The following is a 14,331-nucleotide window of genomic DNA, read 5'->3' as shown; positions in this document are numbered from 1 at the left end:
CGGCTTGCGCAGCGGCGGAAATGGCCAGGGCGGGGCCAGCGCCGCTGCAAAGGCGAAGGCGGGGACCCTACTCCTCCCTGGTCCCGCCGGCTCCTCCCACTCCGGGTCACGCCGTGACAGGGGCGGAAGCGGCGGCGGCGGCGGCGGCCGAGCGGGGGCTGCGGCTCGCGGCGCGGATCGTGCTGTCCTGTGCGCGCAGCGCGCGGCTCCGGAGAGGCGCCGGCAGCCCGGGCCGGCGTGCGGCGTCTCGCCTGCGCTCCCAGGTGTGGGGCACGCGGCTCCGGGGGCGGGCGCGGGGGCGGCGGCGGATTTCGGGTGACAGCTCCGCACAAAGCGTTTTGGCTGGGGTGCAAGCTGCCTTTCTCCCCTCGTGCAGCGCCCCTCGCCCCGGTGGGAGGTGGACGGGTGCGCCGGGGACTGCCCGCGCCCTCCCCGGATTGGAAAGGGCGTGCGGGGTCCGAGGACCGGGGGGGGGGGGGGGATTCCCGGGCTGGAGTGTTGCAGCGACCGGGTTCCCGGATCCGTCGCGGGGTTGAGGGTCTCACCTAATCCCCACCTACAACGCTTCCTTTCTGTGCAGCGGTGCCTTCTCCCCCCGACTCCTTGCACCTTTCCGGCGCAAAGGTGAGCCCCGGAGGCTGTTGCTTCTCCGACTTTGGAGAAGAGACGAGAAAGCTTTTCGGAAAGCGAGGCGGCTGCAGCTGGCGCCGGGAACGTTGGGGGTCTCTCCTGGGGACTGTCAGAGCCCTGTCACCTGGGGAGCGTCTGCCGCCGGCGGCGAGCCCACACTCCGGGGGTAGGAACTCCCTGGCTCGTCCTTCCCAGCCGAGGTGTGGCGGCGGGGCGCCCTCACAGCCCTGCAGGTGTTGTAGGAATCTTCCCGGCGCAGCCACCACGCGTTCAGACACGAGCGGCATTGCCAGGTTGCTGGGGTAACTGCTCCGGGCCCGGGGACCCGGTGGGGGCGGCCGGGGTTGGGGTAGCTGTTAGTCAACAGCCTGGCAGCTGGCAGGTGAAAGAGGAAGGAAGAGAGGCAGGCCCAGCTGTAGAAAGTTAGGGTTCCGTACTATGGAATCTAGCCAGCTGGAGGCCCAGCCCTCCCCGGGGTGGGGTGCGGGAGTCCCCAGACCACTCCATTTGGGGAGCTCCGTCACTCCACAGGTATGCACACGACCCAGGGCTTCTGCGTTTTGTTTGGTTGCTTTAAAAAAAAAGAAAAACCAAAACTCTATTGTAGTGGAAGAAAGGGGGCGGGAAGAAGGTATCTTCAGGAGGTACACGAGAAAATGACTACCAGTAATTAAATGGTCTTTCAGGCGGTGAAAGTAGCCCCTAAAGCATTCAGGGAAGTGGACTGGATCCGTATTTCGGAAAATTTGATTGGCGTGGGTGCAGTAAGGTGCTAGGCCTACCTTGTTTTAAATGACCCTGAGGGGAGTTCTTGTTTCTGTTGCCTCTGAAGAAGTTTCTGGTAGTTTATCTTATTTTTAGAAATTGTGCTGATGCCGCTATAAATTTTTATTTCAATCAGAAGTCTTCTGGATTCAGATTTTTGTGAATTCTGTGGGTTTTTTTTTTTTAATATTCAATAGACTACTTCAGAAAAAAACCTTGGGAATTATTAAAATAGAAATCTAGACACTGATAGATATATCCATTTATTTATCCCCGCAAAAGCCCCTCACCTTTTTCATCCTTTTGTCATGTTAAAAGAAAACCAAAGCGATAAATTTAAATTTAGAAATATATGCTTATGTAATTATATTGAACATGAAACGAATTGATAAAATTAGATGTGTTTATCAGTTTGAAAAAACAGGTGAGAGCACTTTCAGCATACTAATTTGTTAGCACTTGCGATCAGTATTTCTAACATTATATTAAAAGCACAAAAGCTGTAGCCTTTCCAACTTAAAAAATTTTCCCTTCATCTTAAGCCTCAAGAATCCAGTAGCAGTGAAGACACAGAGCTGACAATGTCAGAAAAGGACGAGGGTGTATCACTGTTAATTCTGTAATTAAAGTTGAAAATGTAGTAACACTAAAAAATCATCACTTATGTTTTTTTCTCGACAACAGACTTAACAATGGCTTTTATAGCCAGTGTTTTCATTTCCTCTTAACCATTTCTTGAATTGTATAATTTTTCATTGCAACTAAATACATATTTTCCAGTACACAGTTGGATTAAAATGTTTGTTGAAGTTTCCAGAAACTATACTTACTTTGGAGAATGCTGGTATTTCTAGGTGATAGAGCCAAATGTTGCATGGAACTAGGCTGATGATACTGATGTTCCTAAACCCGACATTAGACTCCAATATTTTTGCTGTAATCCTTACATGTACCATACATTTATATATTCTATATACATATTTACAAGTGCTTTATCTGTGGCTTTTTTAATGAATAACATAGGATGTATGTATTACATAAAGAGATTTATTAGAGTGACAGCCTTTTGAAAATATAAACGTGATCCAGAAAGCTTTTGGGTATAAGAATTACAGGTAGACAGTAGTTCTTCTAACATTATTAGGGCATTATCCAGTGGTATAACGAGTGGTGTAGAACCAAAAGGCAACTTATTTGATGCTTAACTGTACTGCATTTCAGAATATGTATAGAGATTATGTGTTCATAACTAACATAATGGTTTTGAGAAAGTGAAGACTGAGTCAGAGGAAAGTCATCTGTAACACTGATGTCAAGATTCCTGAGAGTTGGTATAGATCGCAGATGAAGTTGTCACACATGATGTTAGTAATCTGTGAAAAATGCTCTTATGAATGTTAGTATAATTCATGGATACAAAACAGTAGGATTACAAGGCCCTCAAAGCTTTTATCCAAGATGAAGATTATGTTTGAGGAATTTGTATCTTATGATAACACTTTTCCACTTTCAAATTTCTTACCCATAGATATGTCCTATTTTTCATACTATTATTGTGTGTGTGTGTGTGTGTAGTAATATGATGGATCAGGGAAGGAATTGTGTGTTAATTGTAGAATATGTTATTGAGTACTTTAAGCATTTTTCATTATTTAATTTAATTAAAAAATACTAACTTGATAATTCTTAATCTTTCATGATGACTATGCATTGTTTTTCTTAGAGACTTTTGTTCTTAGTGCTTGTTTAACCATGCTGTTATTAGACTAGTTTGAGAGCTTCATAAATTTTTCTAGAAGATACCAGTGACTGTCTAACCCAGATTCCTAAATGCAGTAATGACTGGACAGCGTGCCTGAGATTTTACTGAGAGGGAACCAGTGAGTTTTCTTTGTGAAGTATAAGATCAAAATTCAGGAACTACTAAGAAGATATAGTAAGGGAGAGAGGAATGGAACAGACAAAATTCAGGTGGTTTTACTCACTGAATTTTACAAACAGTAGTGTAATTGGTTTATTGGTCATTGGTGTGTTTCTTATTTTTATACTTTGAAATGTATGTGTTAGTAACGGACAACATTTATTGAGTACAGTACTTACAATATGCCAGGTCAGGTGCTTTAATAGATTATCTTAACTGCTCGCACCACTTCTGTGGGGTACACTCTTGCTGTGCCCATTTTATGTACGGGAACACCGAGGCTAGGTCTTAGATTAAGTAGCTTGAAAGCAGTGGCTTCACACCAGGGCAGTCTAACTGCGGAGCGTATGCTCTTACCTAGTAAACTGGATAATAAATTTGCTCCGGAGGGTCAAAACCGTTACTATTTACTCATTTAATTTTTTTTTTTTTTTGAAGATTTTCTGAAACAATGGCAACCCCTCGGAGGAGGACAAAGAAAAAGGCATCTTTTGATCATTCTCCAGATAGCCTGCCTTTGAGGAGCTCCGGTAGGCAGGTACCGCTCACTTGTTCACTCAGTGCACCTGTTTTGTTGTAAGTACTCTCCACACCCGGTGTGGGGCCTAAAGTCACAGCTGCACGTTCCGCCAACTGAGCCATCCTGGCACCCCACGATGCACCTGTTTTGAGCACACGAGATTGTGACGATTTGGGCTGAAGTATTAGAGATGAAAAGATATCTTTTCAGTCCTCAAGGAACTTGAAGCCTAGTGGAGAAATTCCCCTCGGAACGATCACAGCACAGTGTGATAAAGGGCTAGCGTGTAGAAAAACGGTACATCTGGCGGAGGAACTGCAAAGACAAAGGGGTAGAGTGTGAATCAGCATAGGCTGTTCAGAGAATCACAGCTGTGTGGTTGCTCCCAGGATATGAGCTGCGGCCAGATCATGCTTGGCGTGGTGTCGTTCACAGGAACTTGGACTTCAGCTTGGAGCTGGTTGGGTGCCGTTGGCGGTTCCTTGCAGCCATCTCTTTTCTACAGTTTTGTTTTGTCTTTAAAGAAAAATATTGAATGATGCAATTCTTTTTCTAAAATTACTCAATTTTGGGGGGCTGGCTCAGTTGGAAGAGCATGTGACTCTTGATCTCGGGGTTGTGAGTTCGAGCCCTGTGTTAGGTGTAGAGATTACTTAAATACAAAAACTTAAAAAAGATAATACAGTTATTCAATTTTTTTTTATTGGCAGTGCTGAGAGTATATAACTGCTCTAATTAAAGAAAGCCTGAGAGTGACTTTTATTTTGACCAGTACAGCTTTCCCTGAGAAAGGCTCATGTGTTTTATTTATTGTCTTATTTTCTTAAAATATTTATTTATTTTGAGAAAGAAAAAGAGCAGGGGAGGGGCAGATAGAGGGAGAGTGAGAATCCCAAGCAGGCTCTGCCCAACACGGGGCTCGATCTCATGAACCTCAAGATCACGACCTGAGCCCAAATCAAGAGTCGGCCGCTTAACCCACTGAGCCACCCAGGTGCTTCGGCTCGCGTGTGTTTTAGTTTTCTCCTCAGAGACCTGTCGTTCAAGTGCTCCTTGTGTATTTCTAGCCTGTCCGTGAATTACTTGCACTCTGCTGTCTCAGGGAAGTTGTTGTCTTATCAGCCCTTCCCCTGCTGCCAGGACGTTGTTGATTTTCATAAGGTGGAAATTATTTCAGTAATAAAAACCTTCTACCTCCTTCACTCCTCGCCCTTCTGGGGAAATTGTAACCTCACAGCTGGTTCTTCTTCAGGCCAAGAAGAAAGCAACAGAGACAACAGACGAGGATGAAGACGGCAGTTCAGAGAAGAAATACAGGAGATGTGAAAAGTCAGGCTGCACAGTAGCGTGTCCCGTGTGCTTTGCAAGTGCTTCTGAAAGGTCGGTGTGGATGGGGTGTGTCAGCCTCCCATTCCTGCTCAGAATTCCTGCATTCTTGGTGGGAACATCATCTTCCAAGATGGTTTTCTTAAAGATAGAGATAGGTAGCATAAGTCCTTTAAGAATAGAGACAGTCCCCCTGTACGCTTCCTCTGCTCGACCTAGATGTAGAAGCTCTACGCAGTGGCCAGTGTCCTCAGGTCCCATGCACCATGGCCGTATTGCTCCTGGGGGTTGAGGGTGGGGTGGGGACACTGGAGGGCAGACCATGGGCTCCCCTGGGAGCCCAGCACATGGTTACTTTCCCTGTGCTTCCTCTCCTCCTCAGATAACCTGTCTCCTCTTCCAGCGGACATATACGGGTCTCACTGAAACCATGAAGCCACCAGCACTCTTGCCATTTTTATTGGGATGACCCAAACATGACCTTTTACTTCCAGAGAAGAGTCTTCAGATAAGGCTTCAGATTCCATAAAACCTGGCAAACAAATTCCCATTTTTATTTTCTAGTCACACAGAGGTGCTGGTGTTAGCGTTCACTGCAGCATTGTATTTCATTCTTTGGTGACATTATTGGCTGTTTGACAGGTTACGTTTGCCAGATACGTTTGCTTGATGGTCAGATTCCAGCTGGCCGGATTTGTTCACTACTCAGTATTGGGGCCATATGTTATTGCCAGAGACTGCACTTGTCCCCTTCATACACGTGAAGCTTGCAGGAAGCACAGTGACACCCCTTGTATCATGTCATAAAACTCTATCATTGCTCCGGGGAGTCTTGGTAAAACTTCGAAGCCCCGGGTCCTTCTGGGGTCTCGGTTAGGTACTGTGAATCTGAGCCCCCTATGCCCTCACCGTGTATCATTATGGATCAAACATCCTTTCAGTTTCCCCTGTCATCAACTCTTGGTTGTTAGGATTCTAAGTGGAGATCGCACAAAATGGGCTTGTAGAATGTGCTTAATACATGTGTTTAAAAAGGGAGAAGAAATGCTTACTCATCACCAAAGCTGCGTGTCTTTGCTATTTTCAGATGTGCCAAAAATGGCTACACATCCCGATGGTATCACCTCTCCTGTGGGGAGCATTTCTGTAACGAATGCTTTGACCATTACTACAGAAGGTTTGTTCACTAATTGTTGGAGGTTTCCATGGTGGAGGGCACGGTGGTGGGAGTGGTGGGGGAGGCGGAAGGGGTCAGGCAGTTAAGACGGAGCCCACAGGCTTACTGGGTTACTCCCCCGTTCCAACCATGCCAACTACAGCCGTGCCAGAATTTCGATGCAGTAGTTTGCTGTGTGCGTGCTTATGTGCATGCACACTCAGGACTCAGAAAGTATCTGCTGTGAGATAGTCATTGTTTTTACTCTGCAAGTTGTGAAAAATGTGGGCACTGCTTTGCTATTCTGTGACTGGGCATGGGTGCAGAGATTTTGGGGAGGATGCTGACGACTACAGGGTGCTGGACAGTCATCCCTTCTTAATAGTTTTCGATACTAAACTGGAAGGACCTCACCCTTCCCGACAGCCTGTTTGAAGGGCACCAAGGTAACTTTCCCCCTTCGTAGTGACAGGGCCAGTTAAATCCTTTACGTAAGACTTCCTAACCTGCTTCCTGTTTTTGAAAACCTGGTGAACTTCTAGCTTGATATATTTATTTTTATTTATTTTTTCAGCCATAAGGATGGATATGACAAATATACCACCTGGAAAAAAATATGGACTAGCAACGGGAAAACCGAACCTAGCCCCAAAGCTTTCATGGCAGACCAGCAGCTCCCGTACTGGGTAAAAAGAATATAATGCTTTATTGTGCTGGAAAACGTTTGTGGAGCCAAAGGCAAGAATGGATGAAAATACTGATTTTTTAGGGAATCTTTCTATTATTACAGTTACTCTTCTTTCTGTGTCTTAAAGCATATCACATTTTTTGTTTTTGTAGAAAACTTGGATAATTCACTTACTATAAAGAAGAAACTAAACTAAAACTGCCACCAGTTGATACACATCTCTCAAATCTTTTTTTCTGTTCATATTTTTATGTGTATGTTGAAGCACAGTTGCATGCTTTTATACACAAATCCTAATTAGGTTGAAAATCATACTTTGTGTATAATTTTTTGTAGTATTTAGTTTATTAACTTAACTTTATATTACTTTTCCCTGTAGCCATGCTTGAAGATATATTTTAATGATTGTGTATATTATTAGGTAAATCACCATCATTTAATAAATGGCTAATTTTTAAAATATAGGTAATTCTGAGTTTCTCTTGTACACTTAAAATTTATTAATTACTTTTTTACGTTTATTTATTTATTTTGAGAGAGAGGGAGAGAGAGAGAATCCCAAGCAGGCTCTGTCAGCACAGAGCCTGATGTGGGGCTCCAACCCACAAGCCATGAGATGATGACCTGAACCAAGATCAAGAGCTGGATGCTCAACTGACTCAGCCACCCCTAAAAGTTTTTTTATTGATGCAAAGGTCACATAACAAACTTAACTATTCTTTCATTAAGTTTTACATAAGTAATCTCTATACCCAACGTGCGGCTCGAACTCACAACCCTGGAACCGGGAGTCGCATGCTGTTCCACTGAGCCAATCAGGCATCCCAAAACTATTTTAAAGTGCACAGTGTAGACGCATCTGTTACACTGACAGTGCTGTGCAACCAAATACTAATTGCAAAGCCTCTTCATCGTTCACAGAAGAAACCTGTGCCCATCAAGCAGTCCCCTTCCATTTCCGCTCCCCCAGCTCCTGACAGCCCCTGATCTTTATGGATTACCTCTTTAGGATGTTTTACGTAAAGGAATCATGCAGCATGTGACCTTTCGTGACTGGCTTCTTTCTCAGAGCATAACGTTTTTGAGGTTTATCTCTGTTGTACTTCATTCCTTTTCATGGGTAATGTTCCATAGTGTGGGGTGGTCAGATTCTATTTATCTGTTTATCTGATGACATTTGGGTTGTTGTCACCTTTTTGTTATTGCAAGTAGTTGCTGCTGTGGACATTTGTGTGTGAATATTTGAATTATCTGGTTTCAGTTCTGTTTGGTACATATATACCTTGGAATAAAATTGCTGGGTCATATGGTAATTCTATGTTTTACTCTTAGAGGGACTTGTAGACTGTTCTCCATAGCAGATTGCTGTACTGTCTTCATTCCCAGCGGTAGTGCGTGAGGCTTCAGATTTCACCATATCCTCACTAACTCTCATTTTCCATTAATTTGATTCTATGTATCGTAGTGGGTGTGAGTGACAGATACCACTCGCGGGGTGTCTTGCTGTGGTTTTGATTTCTGTAACGACTAATGCATTTTGTGTGTGTGTGCTTGTTGGTCATTTGTTTATCATCTTTGGAGAAATAACTGTAAGTCTTCTGTCCATTTTGAAATATTATTGATTCCCTATGCTGTATTTCGTTTCTGTGACTTAACTAATAATTGGAAGTTTGTAGGTCTTAGTTGCCTTCACCTATTTCGCCCATCCCTCTATCCACCTCCCTCTGGCGACCAGCAGTTCTCTGTATTTGGGTCTCTTTTTGTTGTTGTTGTGATTCATTTATTTTTTAGGTTCCACGTATAAGCAAGATCATACGGTATTTGTCTTTCTCTGACTTATTTCACTTAGCACAACACTGAGTTCATCCATGTTGTTACAAACAGCAGAGACTCATTGTTTTCTATGGCTGTGTTCTATTGTATATATATATCCCACATCATCATCTTTTTTATTTTGAGAGTGTGCAAGCATGTGAGAGTGGGGGAGGGGCAGAGAGCGAGAGCGAGAGAGAGAGAATCCCAAGCAGGCTCCATGCTGCCACTGCAAAGCCTGATGTGGGGCTTGATCTCACGAACCGTGAGATCATGACCTAAGCTGAAATTAAGAGTCAGACGCTTAACCAACTGAGCCACCCAAGCACCCCCTACACCACATCTTCTTTCTCCATTCATCTATTGATTGACGCTTGCTGTCATAATTTGGTTATTGTAAACAAGGCTGCAGTAAACATAGGGGTGCATGTATCTTTTCAAATTAATGTTTTCATTTTCTTTGGGTAAATACCTAGTAGTGGAATTATTGGATCATATGGTATTTTGATTTTTTATTTAAAAAAAATTTTTTTTTCAACGTTTATTTATTTTTGGGACAGAGAGAGACAGAGCATGAACCGGGGAGGGGCAGAGAGAGAGGGAGACACAGAATCGGAAACAGGCTCCAGGCTCCGAGCCATCAGCCCAGAGCCCGACGCGGGGCTCGAACTCCCGGACCGCGAGATCGTGACCTGGCTGAAGTTGGATGCTTAACCGACTGCGCCACCCAGGCGCCCCTGATTTTTTATTTTTTGAGGAAACTTCATATATTTTCCACAGTGGTTGCCCCAATTTACATTCCTACCAACAGTGCATGAGTGTTCCCTTTTCTCCACATCCTCACCAACACTTACTATTTACATTATTTTTGATTTTTTTTTTTTTTTTAATTTCTTTTGAGGGAGTGGGAGTGGAAGGGGCAGAGAGAGAATCCCAGGCAGGCTCCACACTGTCAGCATAGAGCCTGATGTGGGGCTCGAACTCACAAACCATGAGATCATGACCTGAGCCCAGATCAAGAGCCAGATGCTTAATTGACTGAGCCACCCAGGTGCCCCTATTTCTTGACTTTTTAATACTAGTCCTCCTTATAGGCTTAAGGTGATATCATTGTGGTTTGGATTTGTATTTCCCTGATGATGAGTGATGTTGAGCATCATTTCATGGGTCTGTTGGTCATCTGTATGTCATCTGTGAAAAAATGTCTGTTCAGGTTCTCTGCCCATTTTTTTTTAAATTTTTTTTTTAACGTTTATTTATTTTTGAGACAGTGGGAGACAGAGCATGAACAGGGGAGGGGCAGAGAGAGAGGGAGACACAGAATCTGAAACAGGCTCCAGGCTCTGAGCTGTCAGCACAGAGCCCGACGCGGGGCTCGAACTCACAGACTGTGAGATCATGACCTGAGCCGAAGTCGGACGCTTAACCGACCGAGCCACCCAGGCTCCCCTATCTCTGCCCATTTTTAATCAGGTTATTTGTTTTCTTGGTGTTGAGTCGTAAAAGTTCTTTATATATAGTTTGGATATTAACTCTTTATCAGACGTATCACTTGCATGTCTTCTCCTATTCACTGGATTGCCTTTGGGTTTTGTTGATGGTTTCTTCACTGTGCAAACTTTTTATTTTGATGTGTTCCCAGTAGTTTATTTTTGCTTTTGTTTCCCTTGCCTTAGGAGACCTATCCATAAATAATGTTACTAAGGCCAATGTCCATGAAATTACTGCCTATGTTTTCTTTTAGTAGTTTTATGGTTTCAGGTCTCACATTTAGATCTCTAACCCATTTTGAGTTTATTTTTGTGTATGGTGAGAGAAAGTGGTCTGGTTTCATTCTTTTGTAGGTAGCTGTCCAGTTTTCTCAGCACATTTATTGAAGAGACTGTGTTTCCCCCATTGTATATTCTTCTCTATTGTAGATTAATTGATCATATAAACATGGGTTTATTTCTGGGCTCTCTATCTTGTTCCATTGACCTGTGTGTCTGTTTTTGTGCCAGTACCGTAGTGTTTTGATTACTACAGCTTTGTGGTATATCTTGAAATCTGGGATTGTGATACCTCCAGTTCTTTTCTTTCTCAAGATTGCTTTGGATTCAAGGTCTTTTGTGGCTTCATACAAATTTTAGGATTATTCTAGTTCTGTGAAAAATGCTGTTGGTATTTTGGTAGAGATTCCACTAAATCTGTAGATTGCTTTGGGTAGTATGGACATTTTGACAATATTCTTTCAATCCGTGAGCATGATATATCTTTCCATTTGTGTCATCTTCAGTTTTTTCCATTATTATCTTAGTTTTCAGAGTACAGATCTTTCACTTCCTTGGTTAACTTTATTCCTAGGTATTTTTATTTTTGGTGTAATTGTAAATTGGGATTGTTTTTTTTTTAATTTCTCTTTCTGCTATTTCGTTAATTAGCATATAGAAAGGCAACAGATTTCTGTATGTTAATCTTATATTTTGCAACTTTACTGAATTTATTCTAATAGTTTTTTGGTGGAGTCTTTAGAGTTTTCTATATGTGGTATCATGTCATCTGCCGGTAGTAACAGTTTTACTTCTCCCTTACCAATTTGGATGCCTTTTATTTCTTCTTTTAAATGCTTATTTACTTTTTTGAGAGAGAGAGCAAGAGTGAGAGAGAGCGAGAGCGAGCACAAGCGGGGGAGGGGCAGAGAGAGATGGAGACATAGGATCCAAAGCAGGCTCCAGGCTCTGTGCTGCCAGCACAGAACCCAACACAGGACTTGACCTCTCAAATTGCAAGATCATGGCCTGAGCTGAAGGCAGACGCTTAACCGACTGAGCCACTTAGTCTCCCCCATGCTTTTTATTTCTTTATGCAGCAATCAGACAAAAAAAAAAAAAAAAAAAAATGAAAGGCATCTTTTTCCCATTTTTAATTGGGTTGTTTATCTTTTGTTGTTGAATTGTAAGAGTTCTTTATATATTTTGGATCCTAAGCCCTCATGATATACGACTTGCAAATATTTTCTCCTATAGGTTGCCTTTTCACTTCTTGATAGTGTCTTTTGATGCATAAAAATTTTTAATTTTGAAGTTCGGTTTATCCATTTTTTCTTTTGTTGCTTGTGTTTCTGGTGTCATATCCAAGAATCCATTGCCAAATCTGAGGTCATTAAGATTAACTTCTGTGTTTTCTTCTAAGAGTTTTATCACTTTAGCTCTTCATTTAGGTATTTGATCCATTTTGAATTAATTTTTGTATGTATGTGAAGGAGGTGTTCGACTTTATGGATAGCTGCACACTCAAAAAATAAACCTTTTACTTTGGAATAATTTTAAATTTATGGAAAAGTTGCAAGGATAGTAACAGAATTCCAATGTGTCCTTTATCCAGTTTCTCCTGATGTTATCACCCAACAGCCATGATACTGAGCTCAGAAAATAACATTGGTATAGTACTAATAACTATATTACAGAATTTATTTGGATTTCATTGTTTTTTTTTCACTAGTGTCTTTTTTTTCTTTTTTTCTTTTTAAAGCTGTTCCAGGATCCAGTTCTGTTTAATGTCCATGCTTTTTGACTAAATTTAGCTCTGATTATTTCTTTGGGTTAAAGCTGTAAAGCCTTTATTACAACAGTACTTAGGTCTCCTTTGTGCTTTCTTCGTGCCTGAGCTGGTATTGAATCAGTATTTACTTTATGCGATAAAAGCGGATTATATGGGTGCTGGTCATGCAAGGAGGAGAAAAAGTACTTAGTGCGAAAAGGTTGGTCAGATCGGGTGGAAAAGATGGCAGACTGAGTGATAGAGGATGGAAATGCTAGCATAAGATTAGCCAACTCATTGACCTTGACATGTTACTTTCCATGTAGGTTCAATGTACAAAACCTGAGTGTAGAAAATGGAGACAACTTACCAAGGAAATCCATCTTACTCCACAGATAGCAAGGACCTACCGATGTGGTATGAAATTGAATTCTACTACTGTTAAGGTATGATCTCTGTTGGTTTTCCTTTTGAATTAATGGATGGGTTAATTTAGTTGTAAGTAGTGATGGTGTGTGTTTTTCATTTACTGTATTTTTTTCTTCATCTTTTTTGAAAGTTTATTTTGAGAGAGAAAGAGTGAGTGGGGGCGGGGCAGAGAGAGAGAATCCCAAACAGGGCTCGATCCCATGACCTGATCATGACCTGAGCCGAAGTCAGACACTTAACTGAGTGAGCCACCCCGGCGCCCCAGTTTTTCATTTATTGTATTGATGATCGTATTGGTCCATGAATAACAGAACCCTAGCTACAATGGCTTAACTGAGGATTTTATTTTTTTCTCATTATAATCAGTTTGGAAACAGTGTGCCCCGGCTTGGTGTGGCTGTCCAGGTTCGGTCTCCCTTCTAGTTTCTAGTCCCATCAGGAGATGGTTGTGGTACCATCAGCCATTGTATCCAAATTCTAAGCAGAGAAGATGAGGAAGGCAAAGAGCAAGAGGGGTGTGCCAGCTGAGCTTCACCCTTTTTTACTGGTGTAATAGTGGCTTTCCAGAAAGTTCCAACAGTAGATTTCTCTTTACATTTCATTGGCTGGAACAGGATCATGCAGCTACTCTGAACAACAGTAGAGATAAAAGAAGAAAGTATTTTAAAACTGAGCATGTTGAAATAGCAAACAAAAGCAGGATCCTTTTAGCAAGGTAGAAGGGATGGATGGATAGGTTTGGGCAATTAGGAATCTGATATAGCTGGTACAGGGTCTTTTTGTTTGTTTTTGTTTTTTGACAAGTGGCAATTAGTGTTTAAAAGTGTTATTCTTGTTAGTGTTTTATTTATTTTCTATGTTAGTTTCAGGTATAATATAGTGATTCAGTAATTCTATACAGTACTCAGTGTTCATCATGATAAATGTACTCTTAATCCCCATCCCCCCACTTACCTCCCCTTTGGTGATCATCTATTTGTTCTTTACATTTAAGAGTCTGTCTCTTGGTTTGTGTCTTTTTTTCCTTTCCTTGATTGTTTCTTAAATTTCACATATGTGTGGCATCATATGGTATCTGTCTTTCTCTTATTTTGCTTAGCGTTCGTTATATGCTAAAGCTCCATCTGTGTTGTGCACATGGCAAGAGTTCATTTTTTAATGGCTGAGTACTAATCCTTTTGTGTGTGTGTGTGTGTGTGTGTATATACATATACATACCACTGCTTCTTTATCCATTCATCTATTGATGGACACTGGGCTGCTTCCATTCTTTGACTGTTGTAAATAATACTGCAATAAACATATGGGTGCATGTATCCCTCTGCATTAGTGTTATGGTATTTTTTTGGGTGAATACCCAGTAGTGCAATTACTGGATGATAGGGCACTTCTATTTTTAACTCTTTGAGGAACCTCCATACTGTTTTCCACAGTGGTTGCACCAGTTTGCATTCCCACCAACGGTACAAGAGGGTCCTTTTTCTCCACATCATTGCCAACACTTGTTTCTTGTGTTGTTGATTTTAGCCATTCTGGCAGGAGTACCTCATTGTAGTTGTTTTTTT

General features: G+C 42.1%; 1 protein-coding gene across 5 annotated transcripts in view; it reads left to right on the top strand.

Annotated features, from left to right (window-relative positions):
* The first annotated feature begins 130 nt into the window (after nucleotides 1–130).
* Nucleotides 131–14,331, top strand: part of KDM1B (lysine demethylase 1B) — a 69,369-nt gene continuing 55,168 nt past the window's right edge. For 2 of the 5 annotated variants that reach the window (XM_040460529.1, XM_040460525.1), the window contains exons 1-6: nucleotides 131–263; nucleotides 3,755–3,854; nucleotides 5,089–5,216; nucleotides 6,250–6,339; nucleotides 6,893–7,004; nucleotides 12,664–12,783. In XM_040460529.1, the coding sequence (XP_040316463.1) occupies nucleotides 3,768–3,854; nucleotides 5,089–5,216; nucleotides 6,250–6,339; nucleotides 6,893–7,004; nucleotides 12,664–12,783 (537 nt within the window). In that variant the 5' untranslated portion in view covers nucleotides 131–263; nucleotides 3,755–3,767. Of the gene's footprint in view, nucleotides 264–580; nucleotides 625–802; nucleotides 933–3,754; nucleotides 3,855–5,088; nucleotides 5,217–6,249; nucleotides 6,340–6,892; nucleotides 7,005–12,663; nucleotides 12,784–14,331 lie in introns of those variants that run through there. The other 3 variants (XM_040460526.1, XM_040460528.1, XM_040460527.1) reach the window with 3 other exon arrangements.

Source organism: Herpailurus yagouaroundi, unplaced genomic scaffold (assembly GCF_014898765.1).
Source record: "Herpailurus yagouaroundi ecotype Mexico unplaced genomic scaffold, PumYag 250, whole genome shotgun sequence".
In the NCBI taxonomy this organism is placed as follows: Eukaryota; Metazoa; Chordata; class Mammalia; order Carnivora; family Felidae; genus Herpailurus; species Herpailurus yagouaroundi.
Note: the sequence above shows the minus strand (reverse complement) of the source record. Positions and strands in the feature narration are given on the sequence as shown.